Raw genomic sequence first — 23,517 nt, forward strand, 5'->3', positions numbered from 1 at the left:
AATAACAAAGTAATATAATAATAAGAAAATATAAACTTATTAACTAATAACAAAAATAAAAATGTAAATAACAAAGTATAGAGTAAACAAAAAAGATTAGAAATACATAATAAAAAATAAAAGTAAACAACGGAAGCCATGCTTTTGCAAATAAAATAAACGTGATATATTAATATAGCAATATAGTGATAAGGGAAAACATGCAAAAGAAAAATAAAAATAAGTGCAAAAATAATGGTAAGCGCATGCATGCATATATGTATGTAATAACATAATAAAATAATCTAAGCGAGAGAAAAATAAGCAAAAAAAAGAAGAATAAGAAAAAATTAGAATAAAGATAAACATATGTACATTCCAATGCTCAAGTAAAAGAGCAGACTGAGTCAGCTAGGAGTTTGAGCAGCCTCCCATTGCCGTAAATGTTGGTGAAGGCGACGTTTGAAAGACCCGAGCAAATCCAAAACGTAAGCGCAAATGCGGCAAAGGAACGCTGGTTATTGAAAGTGCAACATGTAGGGACAGCGAGGTCCAGAGGAAAGGCTCTGGGAGCAGTCCTGAACCTGGGACACGGTGATTGCTTGGAAGCTAGATAAGAAGGTACACCTGTGTGAAGGATCGCGAAGATGAGGCAACCAAGAAGATAAAATCTTTTTTCATCCGCCTGCAACCATCCAAGTTGGGAATAAAAAGGTAAAACGTGGGAATAAAAAGGTAAAGCGGAGCAATAATCAAAGTAGGGGAAGATCATAAAGGACACCAGGCAAGTGCGCAGAGAACGCAAAAAGCAGTGTCTATAATACTTAAGGCGCCACAAGATGCTATTTACTCTCTGTGAAACGGATTTGACTTGCGTGTTTCACCTGAGCGTACTGATAAGAGTCAGACCAAGGTTGACTACCTGATTGGTAACTTCGATGGGAGTGCCGTTAAGTTTGAAAGAGATGTCATTGTTTGCTAGAATGTTGTTGACATAACGAGCACTAACCAAGAGAATGGCTTTGGTTTTTCTAGCATTCAAAGTAAGCCGATTAGTACAAACCAATTGCTCAATTGTAAAGATGTTTTTCTTGATCCTCTCAAACGCATTTCCAAGATCCGCAGGAGAAAAATCTAAATAGACCTGCAGCTTGTCCGCATACGATCGATTGAAGTTGCAGTCGAGAGTAACTCCGATGAAATTATGACAAAAGAAAAAAAAAAGCAGATTAAAAGTGAGACAGGATAAAAGACCGGTTACTAGCAAAGCAATGGTCTATTCATGAATGCGATGTGGTGGTGTGGTATCAGCAAACGGAACAATATAGCGGTGATTGCTCTTACAGAAGTTGCATAACAAAATTGCGTCAAAAGATTGCCGATTAAGGTCGATGTTAAAGTCGCCGACAACAAGCGCAACAGGAAAAGAGAGAAGAAACTTTTTAAATTCCTGCTGAAAATTGATTAAGTAGCCCAGTTTAGGTGGCCGATTATCGCCAACAAGAACGGCCTCTGTCCAGCAGCCGAAACGCGTACAAGCAAGTATTCGGGCTGATCGCAGTAGCGCACGGGTGAAGAGGCAAGCACGCCCACGAAGAGCACGTCGTATACGTAAACGCCAATCTCTCCTCCCCCTTTGCCTTCCCTGTCAACGCGCAAAAGCGAGTATCCAGGGAGGCAAACAAGATCATTTAGCACGGAGGGCTTGAGCCACGTCTCCGACATAGCAATTACGCCAAAGATATTGCAAGAGAAATAGTCCCGAAATTTGCTGAAGGAGGAGAAGAGATTGGCAGTTGACATAGCAGAGCCGGAGCGAACCGACGGTCGAGGCAGTCAACGAAAGTCAAGCCTTGCGCGCAGGGGGCCGAGTGACAGCTCTACTGTCGGCCCCAGACGCACCGCCGAAAGCAGCCAGAGACGCACGAGGTTTAACGGGTGGCGCCCCCTAAAGACAGGACACCAAAGAGGAGGTCGCCGATGTCCCGGCGCTCGATGTGACAACCGAAAGCGGGAGGCCAGCCGTGAGGCTGTCAAGATGCTCTCGGTGTTGAACCCTAATAGGTGAAGAGTCAGTGTGACGCTTAACAAAGATTAGGCTGATGCGAACCCAGGCGCGATGCAGCCTGCCTCCACAAACCGCACGTCTTGCCTCGCTAAAGATTGTCCTTGCAGCAGTTGTCAGCCTTTTGTTGATTTTAATTCTGGAGCCGGAGAGTTCCCCCGACACCTTCGCGCTCTCGAGGACGCCCTTAGCCCTCTTTCGTTCGATTCATTGGTTACGTGCTTCATTCGAGGAAAGCTTGACGATGATAGGTCAATCCTTCTTAGAAGGAATCCGAAAGCATGCAGAAATCTCACCAGAAAAGACCACGACCCCTAGCGCAGAAGCAATGCCGTTAACGACGGCGCGAGTGTCCTCAGAGGGAAGCTCCTTAACATCAAAAAGGATGAGCTTGTCGCTGAGCTTAGCGCGTTCGAGTGCATCCAGCCGCTCACCGATATCGCTTGGCATTGCACTAGATGGCATTGCACGCGTCTCCAGGGCACAAACGCAGACATCCAGATTACGCGTGTGTGTGTGTGTGTGTGTGTGTGTGTGTGTGTGTGTGTGTGTGTGTGTGTGCGTGGTTTATGTAAATGTGTATCAGAACACCGTTTGTCATTAGAGAGCAATCAGCTGATCGCCGCTAGTACCCGACGTAAGCGCCCGCGTCGGATGGTGAGCGCGCCGCCCCTGGCGACCTTCCGTATGTGGCCTGTTATTCGCCAACTATTGCTGCTTGTAGTTTAAAAATTAATCATCGCACACAATTTTGGCAAAAGAAAAATCGTCTCAGAATTGACTCAGCTATACGACATTTTAAAGACGAACGGTTGTTCTGAATTATCCTATATGACACGTACACTATAGACTTCTATATAAAAGTACACACACAAACACACACACACACACACGCATACACACACACATACACACAAACACACATATTTTTAAAACTTTGATGATTGTAATCAACTAAATTTTAAAATGCAAGAATTTATAATTGATAGGTGTAAGATTTCATATAATCAATTTTTTATAATTATAATTGTAAAATTTTTGTAATAATTTTGTATTCGTTTTTAATGTTAAAATAAATTTATAATTTTTATTCCAACCCACGCTATTTTTTTATTGTAAAACCTCCGATTCTTTGCTCGAACAAGATTATACTTTGTTCGATTCCAAGTATAAGCAATTAATTTCGTTTACTTAAACAAAAGACTGACAAATGCACAAAACCGAATAAGAATCATAGCGTCCTCTTGGCTCGCTGATGACCTATTCAAGCTCACTTGATGCATTCGACTCGTTGCACGCGCCTTGAAACATGTGTGCACGAGATTAGAGATTACGTCCCTCGTCTCGTCTAGATTGATTACTACAGATACTCTGTAGTAGTGTGCTTGCACACGCTTCGACAACAGTTTTGAAAGCACCACAAAAAAAACAACGTCCCGCGGTGTCTTTCCTTGCGTGCCATCTCTCGGCGCGCGCCCCGACGGACGTGGCCGTCGTGAAATCCCGCGCGACGCCATTTTATTGCGTTCTGTTTACTTGTGGAGACAACAGTATCCTTCAATAATGTGACTCTTTGCGAAATTATGCCGAAGCATAAAAATAAAAACAAACGTTCTAAACGCTCTAGAGGCCGTGAGACTTCCTGCAAGAGTGTTTTCGATAGAAGAAACCGACGAGATTATTCATATGAGTGATCGCGAGATCGATCACGAGACCGATCGCAAAACCGATTGCGAGACGCTGATTCTCGAGGCCGACACTCATCGAAAGACTCATCAACCAGACATGTCCAGAGAGGATGATATCGAGCTCTTGGACTCTTTTTGCGAGTTCCTGTCTAGTTCGGAACAAAACAGCGGTCTGCGTTCCCACGAGCGGCCTTTTAAGGTTAGGTCATCGGTAGAGGAGACAGTACAGAGACACGAGATCCCGACAGCCTCATCAGGGATCTCCCCCTCCAGTTTAGAATATGGCGTTGAAGAACTGACGGTCGCTCAAAGCGACCGGAGCAGCGTACCAGGTATGTCCTCTTGTTGACTCCCCCTTTTTTCCGAGCAACTTATCGCAGCGATCGAGTGAGTGCAACTTCTCCTCTTGCTGAAAAAACTCTGTGGCAAAAAAAGGACATAACCGACGGTTTCTTCCGCCAATTATCTAAAATTATTTAAAATTTTTCTGTTAAACAGCGCCAATGCCGCAGGAAAATCAAGACAAGCTCTTATTGCGGGTTTATAGCGTAGAGTTTTCAGACCCACTGGTGACAGAGGAGACAGAACCATCCCCTCCCTCGAACTCTCAAGCGGTAACCTCGGAACTTTTTGGAGGTTTTCAGCCATCCACTACACCATCCGTCTAGAACCCTGCGATACTGCAGTCGCTTCAGGAGGAGGTCTGCCGAGGACTAGGTGAGAAGGTCCGTTCCAAATTGCTATCTAAATATGAGGTAATAGACAACCTGCTGACACTGGCTCCGCCTAAGTTCAATAAGGAGCTTTTGGCGGCTTTTAAACCTGCAGTGATTAAGAGGGATGAGTATCAGACTCTATCCCAAGCGCAAGAGAGCGCTTGCTTTAATGCCCTGGGTTCCGGAATATCTCTCTTGCTAAAACCGGAAGCGACTCAGGCCTTAAACGAGGAAATGAAATCAGCTTTAACATTCCTGACGGAGAGAGAGTCCATTTATTAGCAGTTCATCATTATCGCCTTTTCTTGGCAAGACGAGCGTTTGCTAAACCTTCGCTTAATATGCTGGGAAAAAACGCAGCAGAGTCAGCTCCGATCGACGATTTTTTGTTTGGCCCAGATTTTTCAGAAACGCTTAAAGCAGCGCAAGTCTGTGAGAAGGCGGGTCGCGATGTCTCTAAGACGCTTCTAACGGTGGGGAAAAAGACTTTACAGCCACATGCAACATACAGCCCATTAACAGCCTAAAGAACAGGCAACCAAACATTTATCCTCGAGAAATCGACGACTTCCTGTTCGGTCCCCAGCGACTCGCCGTCTAAGAGCCTATCACAACAGGAATCGCCCCCATTGCTCTCAATCACGATCCAGGAGTCGCCGCCGTTACTAAGCGATGTAAGATCCGCTGGCGATCCTAGGCCTTTTTTACGATTATCGGCCTGCAATTACATCCGACCCAATGATCCTTGAGGCAGTTCAGGATTACCACCTTCCATTTAGTGTCAAAGCTTTCTGGAAAACTCATTGCCCGGAGAAATCCTTTTCTCATTACTTTGCGACGCGGAGATAAGACGTCTTTGTCTTAAGGAAGCCATCGTTTCGGTGGAGCCATCCGAAGATCGGTTCCCCTCACCGTTTTTTCTCATTGATAAATCATCCGGAGAAAAGCAATTTATTCTGAATTTCCAAGATTTGAATAGAATCATAAGCCCTCCTCATTTTAAATTAGAGGATTGGCGGACAGTGGTCCGGCTAATGCACCCCAAAACTCAAATGGCTACTCTTGACTTGGAGGACGCTTACCTCGCAGTCCCGATTTACGAAAGACATAGGACATACTTGCGCTTCCAATTGGCGTACAATTACGTACGAGTTCACGGCTCTTCCGTTTGGTCTTTCTACAGTGCCTTTTATCTTCTCTAAGATTCTCGCCCAATCTTCACTTATTTACGCGGCAAGAGTTACCAATCTGTTGTATACTTCGACGATTTTCTGTTATTAGGTTCCTCCAGGGACAAATGCGAGAGAAATGTGCCCGCTACAGTAAATTTACTTGCGTCTTTAAGTTTCACAATCAACTTTGAGAAATCCTGCTTGAAACCATCTTCCAGATGTAAATATCTAGGCTTTATCTTCGATTCCAGAGAACAATCTATTTCCATTCCACCTCAACGGCGGCAATGTTTATTAGAATTAACAAAGAAGTGGGCTTGTAGCTCGAGAGGTCGTATTTGCGAATTTGCTAGCTTGATCGGCTCTCTCATTTCTGTATGTCCCACGGTACAATACGATTACTTATATACCAAATTGTTCAAGAGAGAGAAGTTTCTTGCATTGATGACAAACAACGAGGACTTCTCGGTGCGCATGGAAATTACTCCTTACCTCCAGGATGATTTCAAATGGTATTAAGACTTTCTCAAACCCCAACCAAGCCAATAGGATTAGGTCGGACAGATTTGTTCGGAAAATTTTCTTGGATGCCTCTTTGAATGGATGGGGAGTATGCCAAGAAGATCAGAGCACGCATGGCTGGTGGTCTGAATCAGACAAGCTGTTACACATTAATAAGCTGAAACTTAAGGCAGCGTTTAACGCTCTTCGCTGTTTCGTGGCAGATTTCCGCAACTGTGATCCTCCTCAGGATCGATAACACTACAGCCTTGTCCTATATTAACAGATTTGGATCTGTACAATTTCCTCACCTTACCAAGATTTCTAGACAACTTTGGCGCTGGTGCGAGTCTTCGTTTTCGCCTTTTACATAGCCTCCGCAGAGAACATATAGCGGATAGGGAATCACGATCGATTGATCTCGATAACAAATAGTCTCTATCAAATTTCTTGATATAGACAACACATTTGGACCCTTCGACATTGATATTTTCGCGTCGGCAGTCAATAACAAATGCGATATTTATATCTCTTGGCTCCCAGATCCTGGCTTTTATACAATAGACGCGTTTACTATCTCTTGTAAAGGCCTAAACTTTTATGCCTTTCCCCTGTTTATTTTATTACCGCGGGTTCTAAAGAAAATAGCGGATGACAGAGCAACGGGCACGCTAGTCGTACCTTGGTGGCCCTCTCAGGCTTGGTTTCCACTATTTCAGCGCTTCCGGATATCGGATCCTTTAATTCTACCTCCAAATCTCTCATTACTTTCATCTCCTTTCAGAGATTGTCACCCGGAATGGAGGACCCTTTCCCTGGAGGTCACGAGATTATCGGGAGAGCTTTTATGAAACACCGAGCACCCTTAGCAGCGATTCCAATCCTGATGGCCTTGTCGAAGTCAACCATCAGCCAATACCCCACCTCACTAAGCTCGTGGTAGAATTTCTGCAAGCAAAACCGTATCCCTCTTTTCGCACCTTCCGACTCTCAGGTCCTTGATTTTTTGACACAGGAGTTACCAAACATCTCTTCTTATTCAAGCCTAAACACCTTAAGGTCGGCGATCTCACTGATATCACATAATAAAATAGGCAAGCATCCAACAATCAAACGCTTCTGTAGGGATGTGGCGGTTCTAAAACCCCCCCAAATCTCGTTACGACTTTATATGAGATCCGGCTCCGGTGATAGCCAAATTAACAAGCATTTTTTTATACGATGCAGTTCCTTTAAAGACAGTTACGAGGAAGCTAGTTCTTTTTCTCGCCCTCGGGACAGGGGGGCCCAAACCCTAGGCTCTCTCAAATTATCACAAATTTCTATTGGAGAGAGACTTATTATTTGCGTCCCGGATTGGATCAAAACATCGGCGCATGGAAGGCTCCAACCACTGTTCAGCTTCTCCCGCTTCGTAGACCACAAGAACCTCTGCATCGTTCGGCTGGTGGAACACTACATTGATTTAACAAGATCACTTTGTCCTGCCCAATGTGACTCCCTATTCATCTCTCGCAAGACCGTTTACCCCTATCACGACTCAAACAATAAGTCGGTGGATCAAACAGGGCTTAGAAGACTGTGGAATCGATACCTCGATCTTTTTGCCGCACAGTACCAGACATGCATCAACATCTCAAGCAGCCAAAAAGGAAGTCTCTACAGATTTAATAAAGCGCGCGGCAGGATGGTCAGGCAAGTCTAGGGTGTTCGCCAGGTTTTATAACAGACCTATTGTTAATCCGGACGATTACGCCAACACAGTCCTCCTACAGCAAAGAACCTCTTGACTTTAGTGACAATGGTTATCCCTTTTTTTTATAACGTTCTTATTTTTTCTGGGAAATAAAATACACGGCAAATCAAGATTTAAACATCTAAAGAGTATAATCCATCCGGACGAGATAGAGGGACATAATTGTGAGATTGAACAAATTTACCTGAAGTAAAGTTCGATCCTAATTATGGCCCTCGTCTCGTCCGGATGGATCTCCCGACCCTCTCTTCACACCCACCCTAACGGGTCCAATTTGCCGTTTTGAATTTGAGCTTTAAACCGATGAAATAGCGTCGCGCGGAATTCCATGTCCGTCGGACGCGCGCCGAGAGATGGCACGCAAGGAAAGGCACCGCGGGACGTTGCTTACAAAACTGTTGTCGAAGCATATGCAGGCACACTACTACAGAGTATAATCCATCCGAACGAGACGAGAGCCATAATTAGGATCGAACTTCACTTCAGGTAAGTTCGTTCAATCTCACAATTTGTTTTCCCTATTACAAGTCATGTCCCATTTCTTAAGTCTCGCCCGCGACATAAATAAAGAAACTTCCCTAAGAACCTTGGATGTAACAATTGATTTGGCAATCTTTATTTTGGCAGTATGCTGTAGACATGCTGTAAAAAAATGGTAGAAAGTATGCCTCGGCGTTGTCAGAAAATAATTGATAACAGCGGTGATTGAACGACTTATTAATACGTGTATTATGGAGTATTGTAGCAGTAGTATTGTATAGTATTAAGTTTTTAATATATATATATATATATATATATATATATATATATATATACATATACATATATATACACACGCGCGCGCGCGCGCGCGCGCGCACACACACACACACACAAACACACACACACACACAGGGTGTCCGGGAACTTACTGCTTTGACAACATAGAGAAGATGAAAAGGGACAAAAGTTTTATACCGTTTTGCAATATTTGCTATAATTATTAAATTATAAAATAAAACGTATGAGCCAATGTGCGGTGACGCCGCGCCATCGCGCCTAGCTCGTAGGCAAGAGCGCGCAACGGGACAAATAACGCGTTGTTGTTTAAATTTGCATGACTCGACGATCTGAATTTGCCGCAGTACGTGTACATACGTTGCAAAAATCAAATGTGTTATTTATCAAATGTGTAAGAAGACGCTTTAACTAAAATAACACATTTGTTTTTTGCAGTGTATGTACACGCAGTGCGGCGAATTCAGACCGTCGCGCCGTGCAAATTCAAACAACGACGCGTTGTCTGTCCCGTCGCGCGCTCTTGCCTACAAGCTAGGCGCAATGCCGCGGCCTCACCGCACATTGGCTCATACGTTTTATTTTATAATTTGATAATTATAGCGATTATCGCAATGATATAAGACATTATTGTCTCTTTTCATCTCCTCTATGTTGTCAAAGCGGTAAGTTCCCTAATTCCCGGACACCCTGTATATATTTTTTATTTTTTTTTACAATAAATAATTTAAAAGTTATGTTGCTTACGTTCTCACTAAACAGGTTGTACATATACATTTGGCGTAAAAATTAAAGCATTACCTATTTTAACTCCCAAAAATAGCCGAAATTCAAGAGAGTGTGACTTTGTAAAAAGTTATCGTAACAAAATAGTTTTTTGATAATTCATTAAATGACTTACTAATTATTTACGAAGCTATACAAATTCAAATAAGGATGCATCAAATCTGGAAATTTCTTAAATTAGGATTTTAAAATATTAAAAATTTTACAAATTTAAACAAATCTTTGTCTTTTAAGAAAGATTATTTTTATTTCAGTGTAACATAGCTCACTAAAAAAAATCACATAACGCTCAACAAGTACACGAAAATTAAAAATAAAAATTCACGCTTTTAAATACTGTAAACTATATTTGTATAAGATTTTTATTTCACGCCATGGAGCTTTGCAAGTTTGTAAAAAATTTTGCGATTTGACACATTCCCATTTGAATCCGTATTTTGTAACAAATCAGTTAATCGTTTAATAAATTACCAATTTCAAAACTAAAGATTTTTAAGCTGTAAAATGCTTTTTTGAACATTTTTGTTACGATCATTTTTCACAAAGTTGTACTTTCTTGAATTTCATCTATTTTTGAAAGTCAGAATAGGTGATACTGTAATTTTAGTGTCAAATGTTTATTGTAATACTGATGTAACGTTGTATTGAAATATTTTAACAAGCGGTTATTTTACTATTTCTGCAATGTTGCAGCAATATTGCAATAACATTTTGTAACGTTTTCGCAAGGTTGAAATAAGGATGCATCAAATCTGGAAATTTCTTAAATTAGGATTTTAAAATATTAAAAATTTTACAAATTTAATATTTCTTTCTGTGCTGTGAGTCAACTGTCAATTAATTCATAAAGTCATAACTTCTTGCAAATTTATCAAATACTTACGCAGGTAATTCCCCCACAGCAGATCCACTTCATGTCAGGAATATGCAAACAAACAATACATATATTATTATTTAAACAAATGTTTCTTATATAATATCATTTTTTATCTACATTATACACTGAGAAAAAAGTTACTAAATTTTTGAATTTGATTAAACTTTTTCAGTTTAAGTATTTATATATTTAAATCAAATACGTAAAATACTTGAACTTTAATTTAAATGTTAATGTATTCTAATACATAAATACTCGAACGGAAAACATTTAATTTAGTTAAGTTAACAATTTTTTCTCAGTGTGTCACGTGCATGCAAAGAATATTAACCCTTAGCGTACATACACACTATACTGCATTTGATATTTTGCTACATATGGTGTACGTATTTAATGCATAGAATTAGAACAATTTTTTTTAATCGCCAGAAGGTCAAGAAGAAGAATAAATAGGTGCGGGAATCGAGAAATTGAATATATTTGATTTCAAATAAATTGATTAACAGCATTTTTGTACTACAACCAACGAGACCAACCATTTTGAAAATGGTCCGGTAACATACACTCATGTGTGGCAAAACATCAAATACAGTATGGTGTGTATGCTGAATGTTAATATTTTTTGCATGCACGTGGTACACTGAGAAAAAATATTCAAGAGAAATAAAAACGTACTCGCAAAAAAACAGTTTCTTTTTTTAAATTTGTAGTTTCGAAAGGAAAACCATTAGAGAAATTTTTTGACGGATTCAGAAAGGTAATAGAACGTACTTTAAGAAGAAAGTATTGTTATTTCAATTGTTTCCAAAAAATACATTTATTCTGCAAGGTGAAATTAAGTGATTTTTTAGCGTAAGAAAAGATGAGTTAATAGGATGAATCATTCGTTCTCGATTATAAAACTTGAAAAACGTAAAATATATACAACATAATATATTTTATTATTATTTATTGCACGGAACATTCGCAAATTTTTGCTGTAGATATGATGCTTACACATCTGTTTGTCACATTTTAAACATTTATACATTGTTTTCAATTAAGAGTAGACGGACATAATGAACTATCTTTTTGGCTTGACTATTTTATTGTCTGCATAAATTATGCTATAAACAAATTATGAGGATCTTGATCTTGAAAAACGTCTGTGTAGTCTACAAAACTTTCGATTTGTGTATGCAATACCGTTCGCAATGTTGAAAAAACAAGATAATGCGTCAAAAAAGGCTTGATGAAAGCTATAGTTATCTCTCGTATGTAATCTTTACATTTTTCTGGGTTATCTTTTAATAAGTTATAAATTATGAACAAATTAATGTTAGCCTGATCTAACATCTCATAAAAGTATCGTATAGGCCATCTACGCGATTTTACTGCAGTGGTGAAATCTTGACATTTTATGTTAAAACGCAGAAACGAATCAGTCTCTCGTTGATCAGAGTACAAAAATAAAGTCAAAAATTATACAAAATGCTATTAATTAATTTATTTTTGCTTGTTAAAGAAAAATTTAATTTTTTGTTTTGACAATACATACGTTTCTAACACACTGGGTGTAATGTATCCGTGCCTGAAAAAACTGTATAAAATTTTTGGTTGATTCTTAGAGACTGCTATCATGGGGAATCAGTAGTGGAGATATTGATAAAAATATTCCCCAACTCCTGTCCCCCCAATCCTTACGGTTTATAAATGTCAAGTATTTTTGTAAATAGCCTGAATATATCAGACCCAGTGTGGCTGTTGAGGGTTAAATATAAATAATACACAGAACAGCAGATTAAAACTTTTCAAATATAAAAATCATATAAAATAAGCATACCCGAAAAATATTTTAGATATTCATATTTTTAAAGAATAGGGTTTTTTCAATAAATCAAGTATTTGTGAAGTATCGAATCGTCGACCTTTCAACTGTAATTTCAGAAATAAGAAATAATCAAGAGAAAACAAGTAAATTACAATTTTGTCAGCAATGCTGAGGAAAATACTTGAAATAGAAAATAGCAATAGAAATATTTTATTAAAAGATGTATCCATTTATAAATGCTTTTAATTATTATTTGTAATAAGTATTTTGAATAGTATATGCAAAAAATCAAATAGTGTTAGATATATAAGTTTGCTCTCTATTTTCTGTTTATTTAAATAATTAATTAAAGTAACTAATTCCTATAAAACTGTGTTTTTCCTTTATGGTTAGTCCTACTCTTTTCTAATTTTATATTTTTAAGAAATATAAAATAATAAATAAACAATAGAAAATAGAGGAAACTATCTATCCACAATACAACAAAATATAACATAAAGATTTTAGGTAAATGTAAATATAAAAATAAATCAGAAACTCGGATTGAAATAAAATTTTGGTCTGGTTACAATTACGGTCGGTGGCTATACCCAATTTTCGGGTTCTGTTTTGATTCCGATTTTTTTACCGATAACGGTGAATTTGTAATCGTAACTGTTTAGATTTCTGTCTTTTTTAAATTATAGTTCCGGTATATAATTACCATTAAAAAATTTATATTGAATAAAAGTGATAATACAAGTATAAGTTGCATATTATAAAAAAATATATATTTATTGTACAGAAGGTTTATAAATCATTAGAATGAGAGGTTTGTTGTCTTTTAAGATCATCTTTTTTTTACTGTTTTTTTATTTTAGCAACTTGCAGCGTTGCCAATGTTCTTTTTACTAATTTTCCATAAAATAGCAATCTTATTAGTAAATTATCAGAATAAAAGCAAAAAAATAAAAAATTAATCCTCCATGAACACCCTGTAATATCGCTGTTTAGTTCTAGAACCTAGAACTATTTGTAGGAATCAGGAATGATCCACTACGATTAATCTTACAAATGGTATGTTTATTGTATTAGACTATTACAGGACATAGGCGTAAAAGAACAGAAAAGATCACACGACTGCTTGGTCAAACGAGCCAGGCTAAGCTAAACTGCACTTCTTGCGCGGGAGAGAACTCTTTAACTCTTATTGCCTAGCGCCAATGCGCCACCTATATCTATCGCTTACCGATACTCTTCCCACAATCGGTCATCCTAATTAATCATCGCCCTCGATGATATTATTAATATTTGACCAAGGCTTTAAATATTCTGCGCAGGTACTTGTTAAAGCAGGACCTTCTCCAGTATCTATTCGCTTTACATCATAAGTGTTATTTGGTTTAATTTTACATATCTTATAAGGTCCTAAGTATTTTGCACGCAATTTTCGACCTGGTCCTAACTGAACGCGCTTAATAGCTACTAAATCACCTAATTTATATTTTACAGCTTTCTTACGTCTAAGATTGTAGGTACGACAATTCTCTTCTTGCGTTTTCAAAATTTGTTTTTTTTGCTTTAATTCGTATATTATCGCGTTTTTCTTTGAATTGTTCCTGAAACTCTTTCTCTAACAGTTCTCTAATATTTACATTTTTGTGTCGCATTTTAGTACCTATTAGTAACTCAAACGGAGTTGTATTAATACTACGCTGATATATTGAGTTCAAAGTTTGTTAACAGTGATACATGCTTATACCATTTGGTTGGATCATCTAAAGATAGTTTTGTTAAAACGGGAATAATTATGCGATTAATTCTTTCAATTTGCCCATTGGCACGTGATAAGCTAGTAGTAATCATAGTATGTTAAATATCTTCTTGTTTACAATAATTAGCAAATTCTAATGACGAGAATGCTGTTCCACGATCGGAAATTATAATAACAGGATTACCAAAAATTTGCTTTTGTAGTTCCAATTTTGAAATTACTTCTTTAGTAGTAGTCGACTTAACAGAGTACAACCATACAAACTTTGTAAAACTATCAATGACCGCAAAAATATGATTGTAATTCTTATGTGTAGATTCTAGTGGTCCTAAATGATCCACATGGTAGACGTATAAAGGTAGATCTACTTTCTCTAACAGATTCAAGAATTCTTCTTGCTTACCCTCTTTTTTGTTTGCTAATATACAATGAATACAATTAGAAATAAATTTTTCGATCTTTTCTTTTACATGAGGAATATAATAATCATTTTTCAAATTTTCTTCAATTTGTTTTACAGTAAAATGACCTTTATTATGAGCCATCTATATTACTTCATAATACATAGATTTTGGTGGAACCAATAATTCTTGACCATCCTTATATTTATATAAAACATCATTTCGTAAAAGATAATCGTCGTAAGCTTTATGTTTAAGTACTTCTATAATGGTTTTCAATTCTGAGTTATTTCTCTGTGCTTCTTTAATTTTAACAGAAATAGAATTCTCAACTATATTCATTACAGGATATCGGCTTAGTGCATCGACATGCCATATTTGAGAACCAGAACGATGTTCAATGACCTTATCATATTCCTCTAACGCTATAGCCCATCTCGCTATTTTAGGGCATAGTTTTATTTTATCCATCGTTTGTTTAAGAGCAGCACAGTCTGTAACAATTTTAAATTTTATTCCTAATAAGTAATGACGAAATTTTTCTAAAGCTCGAACAACAGCTAACATTTCTAATTCATAACTCGTATAGTTATGTTTATCAACGCTTGTTTTACGACTGAAATAGTACACTGGGTGTAGCTTATTATCATTAGGATTTCGTTGCAGAAGGATAGCATCAAAGCCATCACGACATGCATCCGTGTGTAACTCTGTTTCTAATTTAGGATTAAATATTTCTTAAGACAGGACTTTTGCCTAGCAACTCTTTTAATTGATCAAAAGCTTATTTCTCTGCAATATCAAAATTGAACGGCTTATCTTTCTGTAACAAATCACTGAGAGGTTTCGCTATAATACTGTAGGATTTTATAAATTTACGGAAATATCCTGTTAGTCCTAAAAGTATTTGCACGTCTTTTACATTACGAGGTTCCGGAAAGTGCAATACTGCTGTTATTTTTTTGGGAGACGGATATACACGACCGGCTTCGACTATATAACCTAAGAATGTAATACGAGTCTTCATAAATTGACACTTTTTTTGTTTATCTCTAGACCATACTTACTAGCTATATGTAATACTAATTTTAATCGCTCAATGCCTTGCTTTATATCCGACGAAACAATAATTAGATCATCTAAATATAATAGAACTATTTTTTCGTTTATCAAAGGTCTAAAAATGTGGTTGATAAATCTTTGAAAGACAGGGGGCGAATTGCACAATCCAAACGGTGCTTTCAAAAATTGAAATTGCCCATGATATGTTATAAAGGAAGAGTATTTCCTACTTTCTTTTGCAACAGATACGTGAAAAAATCCATTTGTTAAATCAATGGTACTGAATATGCCAGCTTCTACCAACTGATCAATCTGATCTTCGATAAGTGGTAATGGAAATCTATCTTTAACAATAACTTTGTTAATTCTGCGATAGTCAACGCATACACGCGGGGAACCATCTTTTTTCTTAACAATTAGTACCGGACTTGCAAATTCTGACAAACGAGGTTCTACAATTTCCTCCTTGACCCACTCATCTACAACTTTTTCAATAATTTCTTTTTCTTGAATTGAAGTTCTATACGGCCTTTGATAGATAAGAGATTCATCTTTAAGTACAATTGACAATTCTATATTAGTGCTTTTGCATCGTTTAGGCTCATATGACGTAATTAAATTATCAATTGTTTCTTTAACGTCTTTATCAATAATAAGATCTGTATTAGTGTTTGCTTCCTCTGTTAAATTGATTTGTGTTAAAAATATTTTGTGCTCAATTTTATTAATTAAAATGCCCTCTTGTGTGATTTTAATTTCGGCTTGATTTAAAAAATTTATTCCTATTACTGCATGCATGTTCATCGTATTAGAAGGCACGATATGAAAAGTTAATGGATAGTTGTCCTTATCAATTGATATTACAGTCTGGAAACAACCTAGAGTTTTAGTCTTGCCTTGTGCAATTCCAGTTATCATAGTATATGATTTTAGCAAATCTTTAGAATTTAATCTGGAATAAATGTCTTCGCGTAATAAACAAAGTTGACTACCCGTATCAATTAATGCATTAATCTTAAAATCGTTAATAGTAATTTCTTTGCACATACGCTCAATAGAATTATTAGACTCAATATTTAAATTTACTGCTGTTTTTGTCTCTACGGAAGTTTTACCTTTTAAATTGTCAATAGTACAATTGGGTGATTCATGCCCAAATTTATTACATCTAAAGCATTTCTTTCCCTGATCTTTAAATTTACATGTATTAGCCTTGTGGCCGTTACCATCACAATTATAGCAAGTTAATGTCTTAGTTGATGACTCTTTAGCGCCTTTTTTCACCTGTCTTCATGAATCTTCTTTGTTCTTTGCAAACTCTTTACTTTTCGTTGTCTTTCTGTCTTGTGCCAGCTTCATCTTCTCGTAAGTGCGTAGACGTTCCTTGAAATCAGTGAAATCCTTTGCTCCGTATAGCAGTACTTTATTAGTCTCTTCGTCGGTAATTCCATCGATGATATATTGGATGACAGATTCCTTATCAATGTTACCTCGTGAACGAAGCTCCTTCATGGATAAGTAATATTCTTGTACGCTCTCTTCTTTTTTCATTTTTCTGGTTGCAAGCATTCGATGTATCTCGGCACTACTGATTTTGGAACTGAATTCATCCTCGAGTATCGTCTTGAGTTTTTTCCAGTTTTTAATTACGCCTTCACTTTGCAAAAAGGTCTTGGCTGCGCCTTTTAAAAGCTTTCTTGCAAAAACTAATTTTTGCATGCTGTTCCATTCAAATAACATAGCGGTATCTTCAAAGTCGGCAATCCATTGCTCAACTGGATAATCATCACTTCCATCAAAAGTACGGACTGAGTCCTCCACGTCCTTAAAATTTACAGCAAAGTTTACCTTACTTCTCTTCCGTTTTTCACGTCTACGATTTTCAGAGTGATCACTATCTGTTTGATCATCTGAATTGTCGTGAGATGCACTTTGACTATTATCACTGTGCTGAGAGACGTCTTCATCAGCGTCATCATCTTCTTCTCCGTCCTCGTCTTGGCTTTCGTTTGGTACGAGACTATTGACGTCCATGAGTGCACGAATAACACGCACCCGCAACTCTTCTCTAATACCGGTGTAACATAGACCAAGCACGTTGCACATTGAAGTTAGGTCTCCAACGTTAAAATTGTTAGAGTATTCAAACTTTGCTCAATATTCGTTAGATTCATCCTGAAATGTGAATCCAGAAAATTCTCGCAGTTTACGTCGACTAGTTCTATCTCCTTCTTCTTCAAATATCAGCTTGAGTAATGCCTGTATTGCAGGACAAGATGCAGTCTTAATTTTATCTCTTATGGACTCAATTTGTTCCAAATTCTCCATTTCTGATTTTTATACAAGCAGATACTTTAATTGTGATAGACAATGATATGGCCAGCTAATATTCGAGAATGTATTATGGCGTTCTCTCACTCGCGCTTCAATCATATATATTTGTCGTCGCTACTTACTACTTTTAGCGAGCGGTAGTCTCTCTTTACCTCCTCTGCAGAAAGAACAATGTTGTCGTCTTAATGCTTCTGCCACGTCTTTAACAAAAGCTCGTACACAATTCTCTCTTTAGAAGAAATATTGCTACGCTGTCGTTGCTCACGTCGTCTCCTTCTTATGTGTCATCTTTCTCGTCTTCACGCGCCGTCTATATCGTCTTTATGCGCCGTCTCTTTCTTCTCCTCGTGTTGCTTCTTTCGTCCTCGTACCTCTTTTCCCTTTCTTATTTCTTTTCGCACGGATCCCGGACAAGCCCCCAATTTGTAGGAATCAGGAATGATCCACTACGATTAGTCTTACAAATGGTATGTTTATTGTATTAGACTATTACAGTACATAGGCGTAAAAGAACAAAAAGGATCACACGACTGCTTGGTCAAACGAGCCAGGCTAAGCTAAACTGCACTTCTTGCGCGAGAGAGAACTTTCTAACTCTTATTGCCTAGCGCCAATGCGCCACCTATATCTATCGCTTACCGATACTCTTCCCACATATTATAATAAATACCTACAATCTACTTAAAAGTTCAATTAACATTTACTAGCAATCGTAATTTTTTGTTTCTTAGTATTGGATTACTCACGCTTTTACGCTTTTTTTAAAGGATACACCGTAATGCGATGGTTTTCAACTATAATTTTACTTACAAGTTCCAACCTTCTAATATACGATTATAAAATGAAATGGCAATAACAATTGATGAAACTTTGTAATTTTGACAAATATGTGAACAAAGTTACGGCAAATGCAGGATAATTTTTGAAAAATTATAACTTTCTTAAAAATTATTATAGAGAATTGATTCAGAAAAAAATTAAAGTTAAAGATCCTATTTTTATTTAAAAAATGTTCCGTTAATTTGAATTCATAATTTAATATTAATTTTGCAACATAAATAGTGCTTACTTTTATGATATAAAATTAGCAGATGATATAGGATTTTCAATAATTATAGCTTCAATTCCGTGAGTTTAATAAATTTTAATACAAATTTAGTATTGAAAAGTAAAAATTGCATCTTTATATATATATATTTTTTTTTTTTTTTTTTAACTACGTATGTACACGTAATGCGACATTTCTATAATAACACAAAAATCAAACACTTTTATAATATTGTTACGCCCGATATTGATGGTTCATTGCGTGAACGGCTAGCTAGCCGAATATCAATATAGGATCGATGATCAACCGACAGCTGTTGACGTTCTATTGTTTTGTCTTAACGTTTTGTCTTTGTATTGAACAATTTAAAATAAAATCGTTAATTTATAAAGCCTGCTTTGTCATTTTTTAAACGCGAGTGCTATTGCAGCTCTGTAAGTACGAAGTGAAACCATCCCTTCAAGGACGTAACAATATTAATACAAAGTTGAAAACTACTAATACTGTGCAAATATATCGATAAAATAAAATATTATAAAAAATAAAAATTAACAAAAAGTCACCCTCAATCATTTCTGAGCACATAATAAGCCCTAGTCATAAATTTAACAGGAATAAAATCGAGATTTTAGACAATAAATCTTTATATAAAAAAAAGATTAATATGTGAGTTAATTCACACAAAAAGATAAAAACACGGGCTCAACAAACAAAGTGACACAGAGATTTCTCCGAGGTTTATCTTCCAGTGATTAATAGTTTATCTCACTTAGAATACTTCTTTACCCCGTTTTCACTTCTTAACTTGCACTATGTCCTTCCAAAGTTCCCTTGTTTTCTAACAGTCTGAACAGAAACGTCACGTAGATTACCACGAGCGAGCGTCATGAGAGTTGTTTTATCATTTTAAGTTAAAGACTGTTCTGAATGACACTTGGACCGTCAAGAATGAAGTATTTCTTGTTAATTACGTCTTCATAATAACTATTTTATTTAATAATTTCCCATATTTTGCTCACTTTTTCAATTATTTTTTTTTTGTTTGACACGTTAATTGTCTTAATTATTTACTTCTAATTTTAGCACTTTCACCAGCTAACCTGGGATCAGTCGTGCGCTGTTAGGTAAAAAATTCACACCGACCTAACTATTTAAATAACGGCAATTAAAAAGTGCCACTGCAGTGCAATATTCTCCTACCAACAAAGTTTTTTAGGCGGGGTATAAACGCATGTAGCACGTACTATATCGGCGTATGCAATGGGAGAAATTTTGCTCGAACGCGAGTGACCCCACGATGACTAGTAAGCATTAAAATTTTTAAACTTTTTTGATGCTATAAAAAAGACAAAACAATTAAAATATAATTTTTAAAGCTTTAAAAATTTAGTTTTGTCATTATAAACATCTGATCCTTTTGTATTTACTTTATGTTCAGAAATGGGAGGAAAAATTACTCTTTAAAATCAACTATGATAGTAAATAGTAGTATACACGGAACGTTAAAAACGCTCCGGGGATAACAAATTTTAATTCTGAGAATAGACTTTCGACTCTTACTTGGCTGGTATCATCAGAACAACCATAATTTGTACAATTCTAGTTATACTTTTTTAATAATTAGTATTACTTTTTATAATTACTATAATAACGTTAAAAAAACCCGAATCGAAAATTGTACCAAAAAAACCAATTTTTTTACCGTAAACTAAACAAAACAGGCGTACGCTGTAAAGCTTTTATTATAACATAATTTTTCATACAAATTACAAATTTAATATTATATTATTAATATACAGCGCGATCTCACAAAGTAAGCACTGAATAAAAATCAATCAGCACCACGAAAAAGCGACAATAATGAACTTCAAGAAATCGAGTATCAATGCAATGTACTTTTCAGATAGGAGAAAATGTTTTCAAATTGGTTACAATTCCAGTCTATTAGCCTACACAATGTTTCAATTTTGGTTTTGGTTTCGGTTTGGTTCGGGTCCCTGATGTAAATACATATTGAATCATGTAAATATAAATATATGTTCAGGTTATGGAATACCACGATATTCACAAACTTGTACTGATGGTAACCAAAGCTAATTCTTTGCAACCTGTTTAATCAATAATGTGAAAACTAATAGTTAGTAGTTACTTTGTTGTCATAAGAATAAAAATTCCGTTTCAAAAACAACAGAAAATTTTACAGATACATATGTGTACATATATATAAGTGTTTATTGTTCCCCTTAGAGCTGCAATCTTTGATACAGAATTACATACAAAACAACACTTATCTTATACTTAAACGCTACCTTAAACCTATCTTAAACCTAAAACGCTCGCCATACACACATACGCCCTGGACCTCCGCTTTCGTCACAAGCTAGTTGTTCCTCCATGCCCTTTACTTTTATTACTTTCTAACATCATTTTCAGGCTACTCATTCATTCCCCCTTTTATCCCTTATACATATTCCATACTTACACCTTACACACGCTCTCTCTCATCCATCTTTCATTTTCTCTCTCCGTCCCCTTCTCCAACCCCTCTATCCAGCTCTCTTCCCCCTTCCTCTCCCTCTCCAGCTCCCTCATCCAATTTTTTCCCTCTCCCTTCTCCCCAAAATCCAACTACTTCCAAATACTTCCTGCCAACTCTCCCCTCTCCTTTCTCTCCAATTTCTGCATTCCTCTTACACGTCTTCCCACGACTCAGTCTTTCTTCCGTAAAACCTACATTCCTTCCCCCCCCCCCCAATATGTCCCCTCCCTCATCTCGTTTCCTAGCCTGTACCTTGCCACCCTCCTCCACCTACTTCTCCTCCACCCTTTCTTTAGGTATGCCGGTACTCCTCTACTCTTCACCCCACCGTACTATTTGTTGTATTTTGATTCCACTATCCTCTCTCATCTCTCCTCCTCCTGCATCTTCTCTTCCTTCCTCTATATCTTCTCTTATACTCCTCCCCCCCCTCTTTCTCCCACATGCCTACCCTCCTTGTATCCACTTCTCTTTCCTGAAAAAGCCTTTTGTTTTTCCACTCTGATTAACCCCTATCCCTTTCTGCCCTTTTTTTTATCTCGACCAAGCATCTCCTTGTCAACTCCCTCCCTGCCTTTCTCCAACCTTTTCTCGAACCCCCACGTTTTTCTTGCCGTTCTACTCCTCATCAATTCTCTCCTCAACTCCTCCCTTACCAAATAGCCCGGCGTCCTTTCATTAACATCTATCTCAAAACCTCCCTTGTATCCTCTCCACCTCCTCTCTCTCCTTCCACCCTGAATCTCCGCCCCATATCCTATCACTGTCCAGATCAATCTATCAAATAACCATACCCCCCTTCTCTAGTCCTTACCATATCTCCTTTTTCTAATCCCCCACACCTGCCCCATCACACTTGCAGCTTTCCTTATTCTGTCCCTCACATGTGCCTTTTGCCCCTCATTCATCTGGAACCTACATCCCAGATAGGTACAAATTCCTTCACCTCCTCTATCCTCCTGTCCTTCCATTTCTAGTTTACGTTCTTCTTCCTTCCTCCCTCTTTCCTAAATCTCATTGTTTTTGTCTTTCCAGCATTCACTTCCAAACTTTTCCCATCTATATAGTTCTCCAGCCTCTTCATCATAGTCCTCATTTCCTCTCTTCTTCCGCCATCAAAACAATATTGTCCGCATATAACATTGAATATATCCTGTCTTCCCCCAACATCACACCCCCCACTTCACCTTCCTTATCTTGTCTTCCAGGTCCGCCAATATTATGTTGAACAACAATAGACTGAATGGGCACCCTTGCCTCACTTCTCTCACCGTCCCAAAACTACCCTCTTCTTCTCCCCCTACCATCACCCTACATTTCGTCTCTCTCAATAGCTTTTCCATCTTCTCCTCCAGCCCCTCTCTCACCCCTCTACCCTTCATAGCATCCACCACCTTATTTCTGCCCACTGAGTCAAATACCGTTTTCAAATCTAAATAGTTCAAATAATGCCACCAGCTGTCCTATCTGTCCCTTTTACAGCATCTCCTTCTTCTCCATCTCCCTCCCTAGCCTCTTCACCAGCACCGCCGCATATACTTTGTATATCGTTGGCATCAGCGTCACATCCCTATATTCATTTACCCTTTTCCCCTCCCTTTCTTGACTGTGGGTATTATAACTCCGTCCTTCTACTCTTCCGGCCATCCTTCCCCTCTCCATATCCTATTGCACAGTCTCCACACCCAATCCGTTACTCTTTCTCTCCCCCATACTTCCATACCTCGTTGGGTATCCTATCTATCCCCATTGTCTTGCCATCTTTTAATTCCTTCATCACCCCTGCTATCTCCTCTTCCTATATCCTTCTCTCTATTCGACCTTTCCCCTCTCCCCATCCCCATCACTACTTTTCCATCTACCTCTACCAGTAACTCTCTAAAATATCTCCCCCACTCCCCATCTCTATATCCTTATTCACTTGTTTTCTCTTTTTCCTCTTTTTCTTTACCACTTCCCAAACTTGCCCTTTCTGTATCGCTCCCTCTACTATCTTTTCCCATCTTCTATTCTCCTCCTCCTTTCTTTTGCACAATTTTTTGTACTCCCTCTTCTTACTTCTATATCCTCCTCCTTCTTCTCCTCTTCTCCTCCATTGTCTCAGCTCTTTCCTCAGCTCTCTCTTCACGTCTCGACATTCCTCGACCCACTATCTATCTGGTCTCTCCCTTCCCTTCCCTTCCATCTCACCCTCAACTTTCTTCAACACCTACCTCACTTTACTCCCCATTGCCCTTGAGTCTTCCTCCATCC

General features: G+C 37.6%; 1 protein-coding gene across 13 annotated transcripts in view; it reads right to left on the reverse strand.

Moving 5' to 3' along the window:
• Nucleotides 1-23,517, reverse strand: part of LOC105199486 (bone morphogenetic protein 1) — an 899,375-nt gene that overhangs the window by 731,469 nt on the left and 144,389 nt on the right. For 11 of the 13 annotated variants that reach the window (XR_005574951.1, XR_005574952.1, XM_039450099.1 and 8 more), the window contains one exon: nucleotides 10,324-10,350. The exons of 1 other annotated variant lie outside the window; for it this stretch is intronic. Coding sequence is in view for 10 of the 12 variants with exons in the window: in XM_039450099.1 (XP_039306033.1) it covers nucleotides 10,324-10,350 (27 nt within the window). In the remaining 2 variants the exon portion in view is untranslated. Of the gene's footprint in view, nucleotides 1-1,042; nucleotides 2,528-10,323; nucleotides 10,351-23,517 lie in introns of those variants that run through there. One more of the 13 variants, XM_039450097.1, reaches the window with a different exon arrangement.

This window comes from Solenopsis invicta, chromosome 5 (assembly GCF_016802725.1).
Source record: "Solenopsis invicta isolate M01_SB chromosome 5, UNIL_Sinv_3.0, whole genome shotgun sequence".
Classification (NCBI taxonomy): Eukaryota; Metazoa; Arthropoda; class Insecta; order Hymenoptera; family Formicidae; genus Solenopsis; species Solenopsis invicta.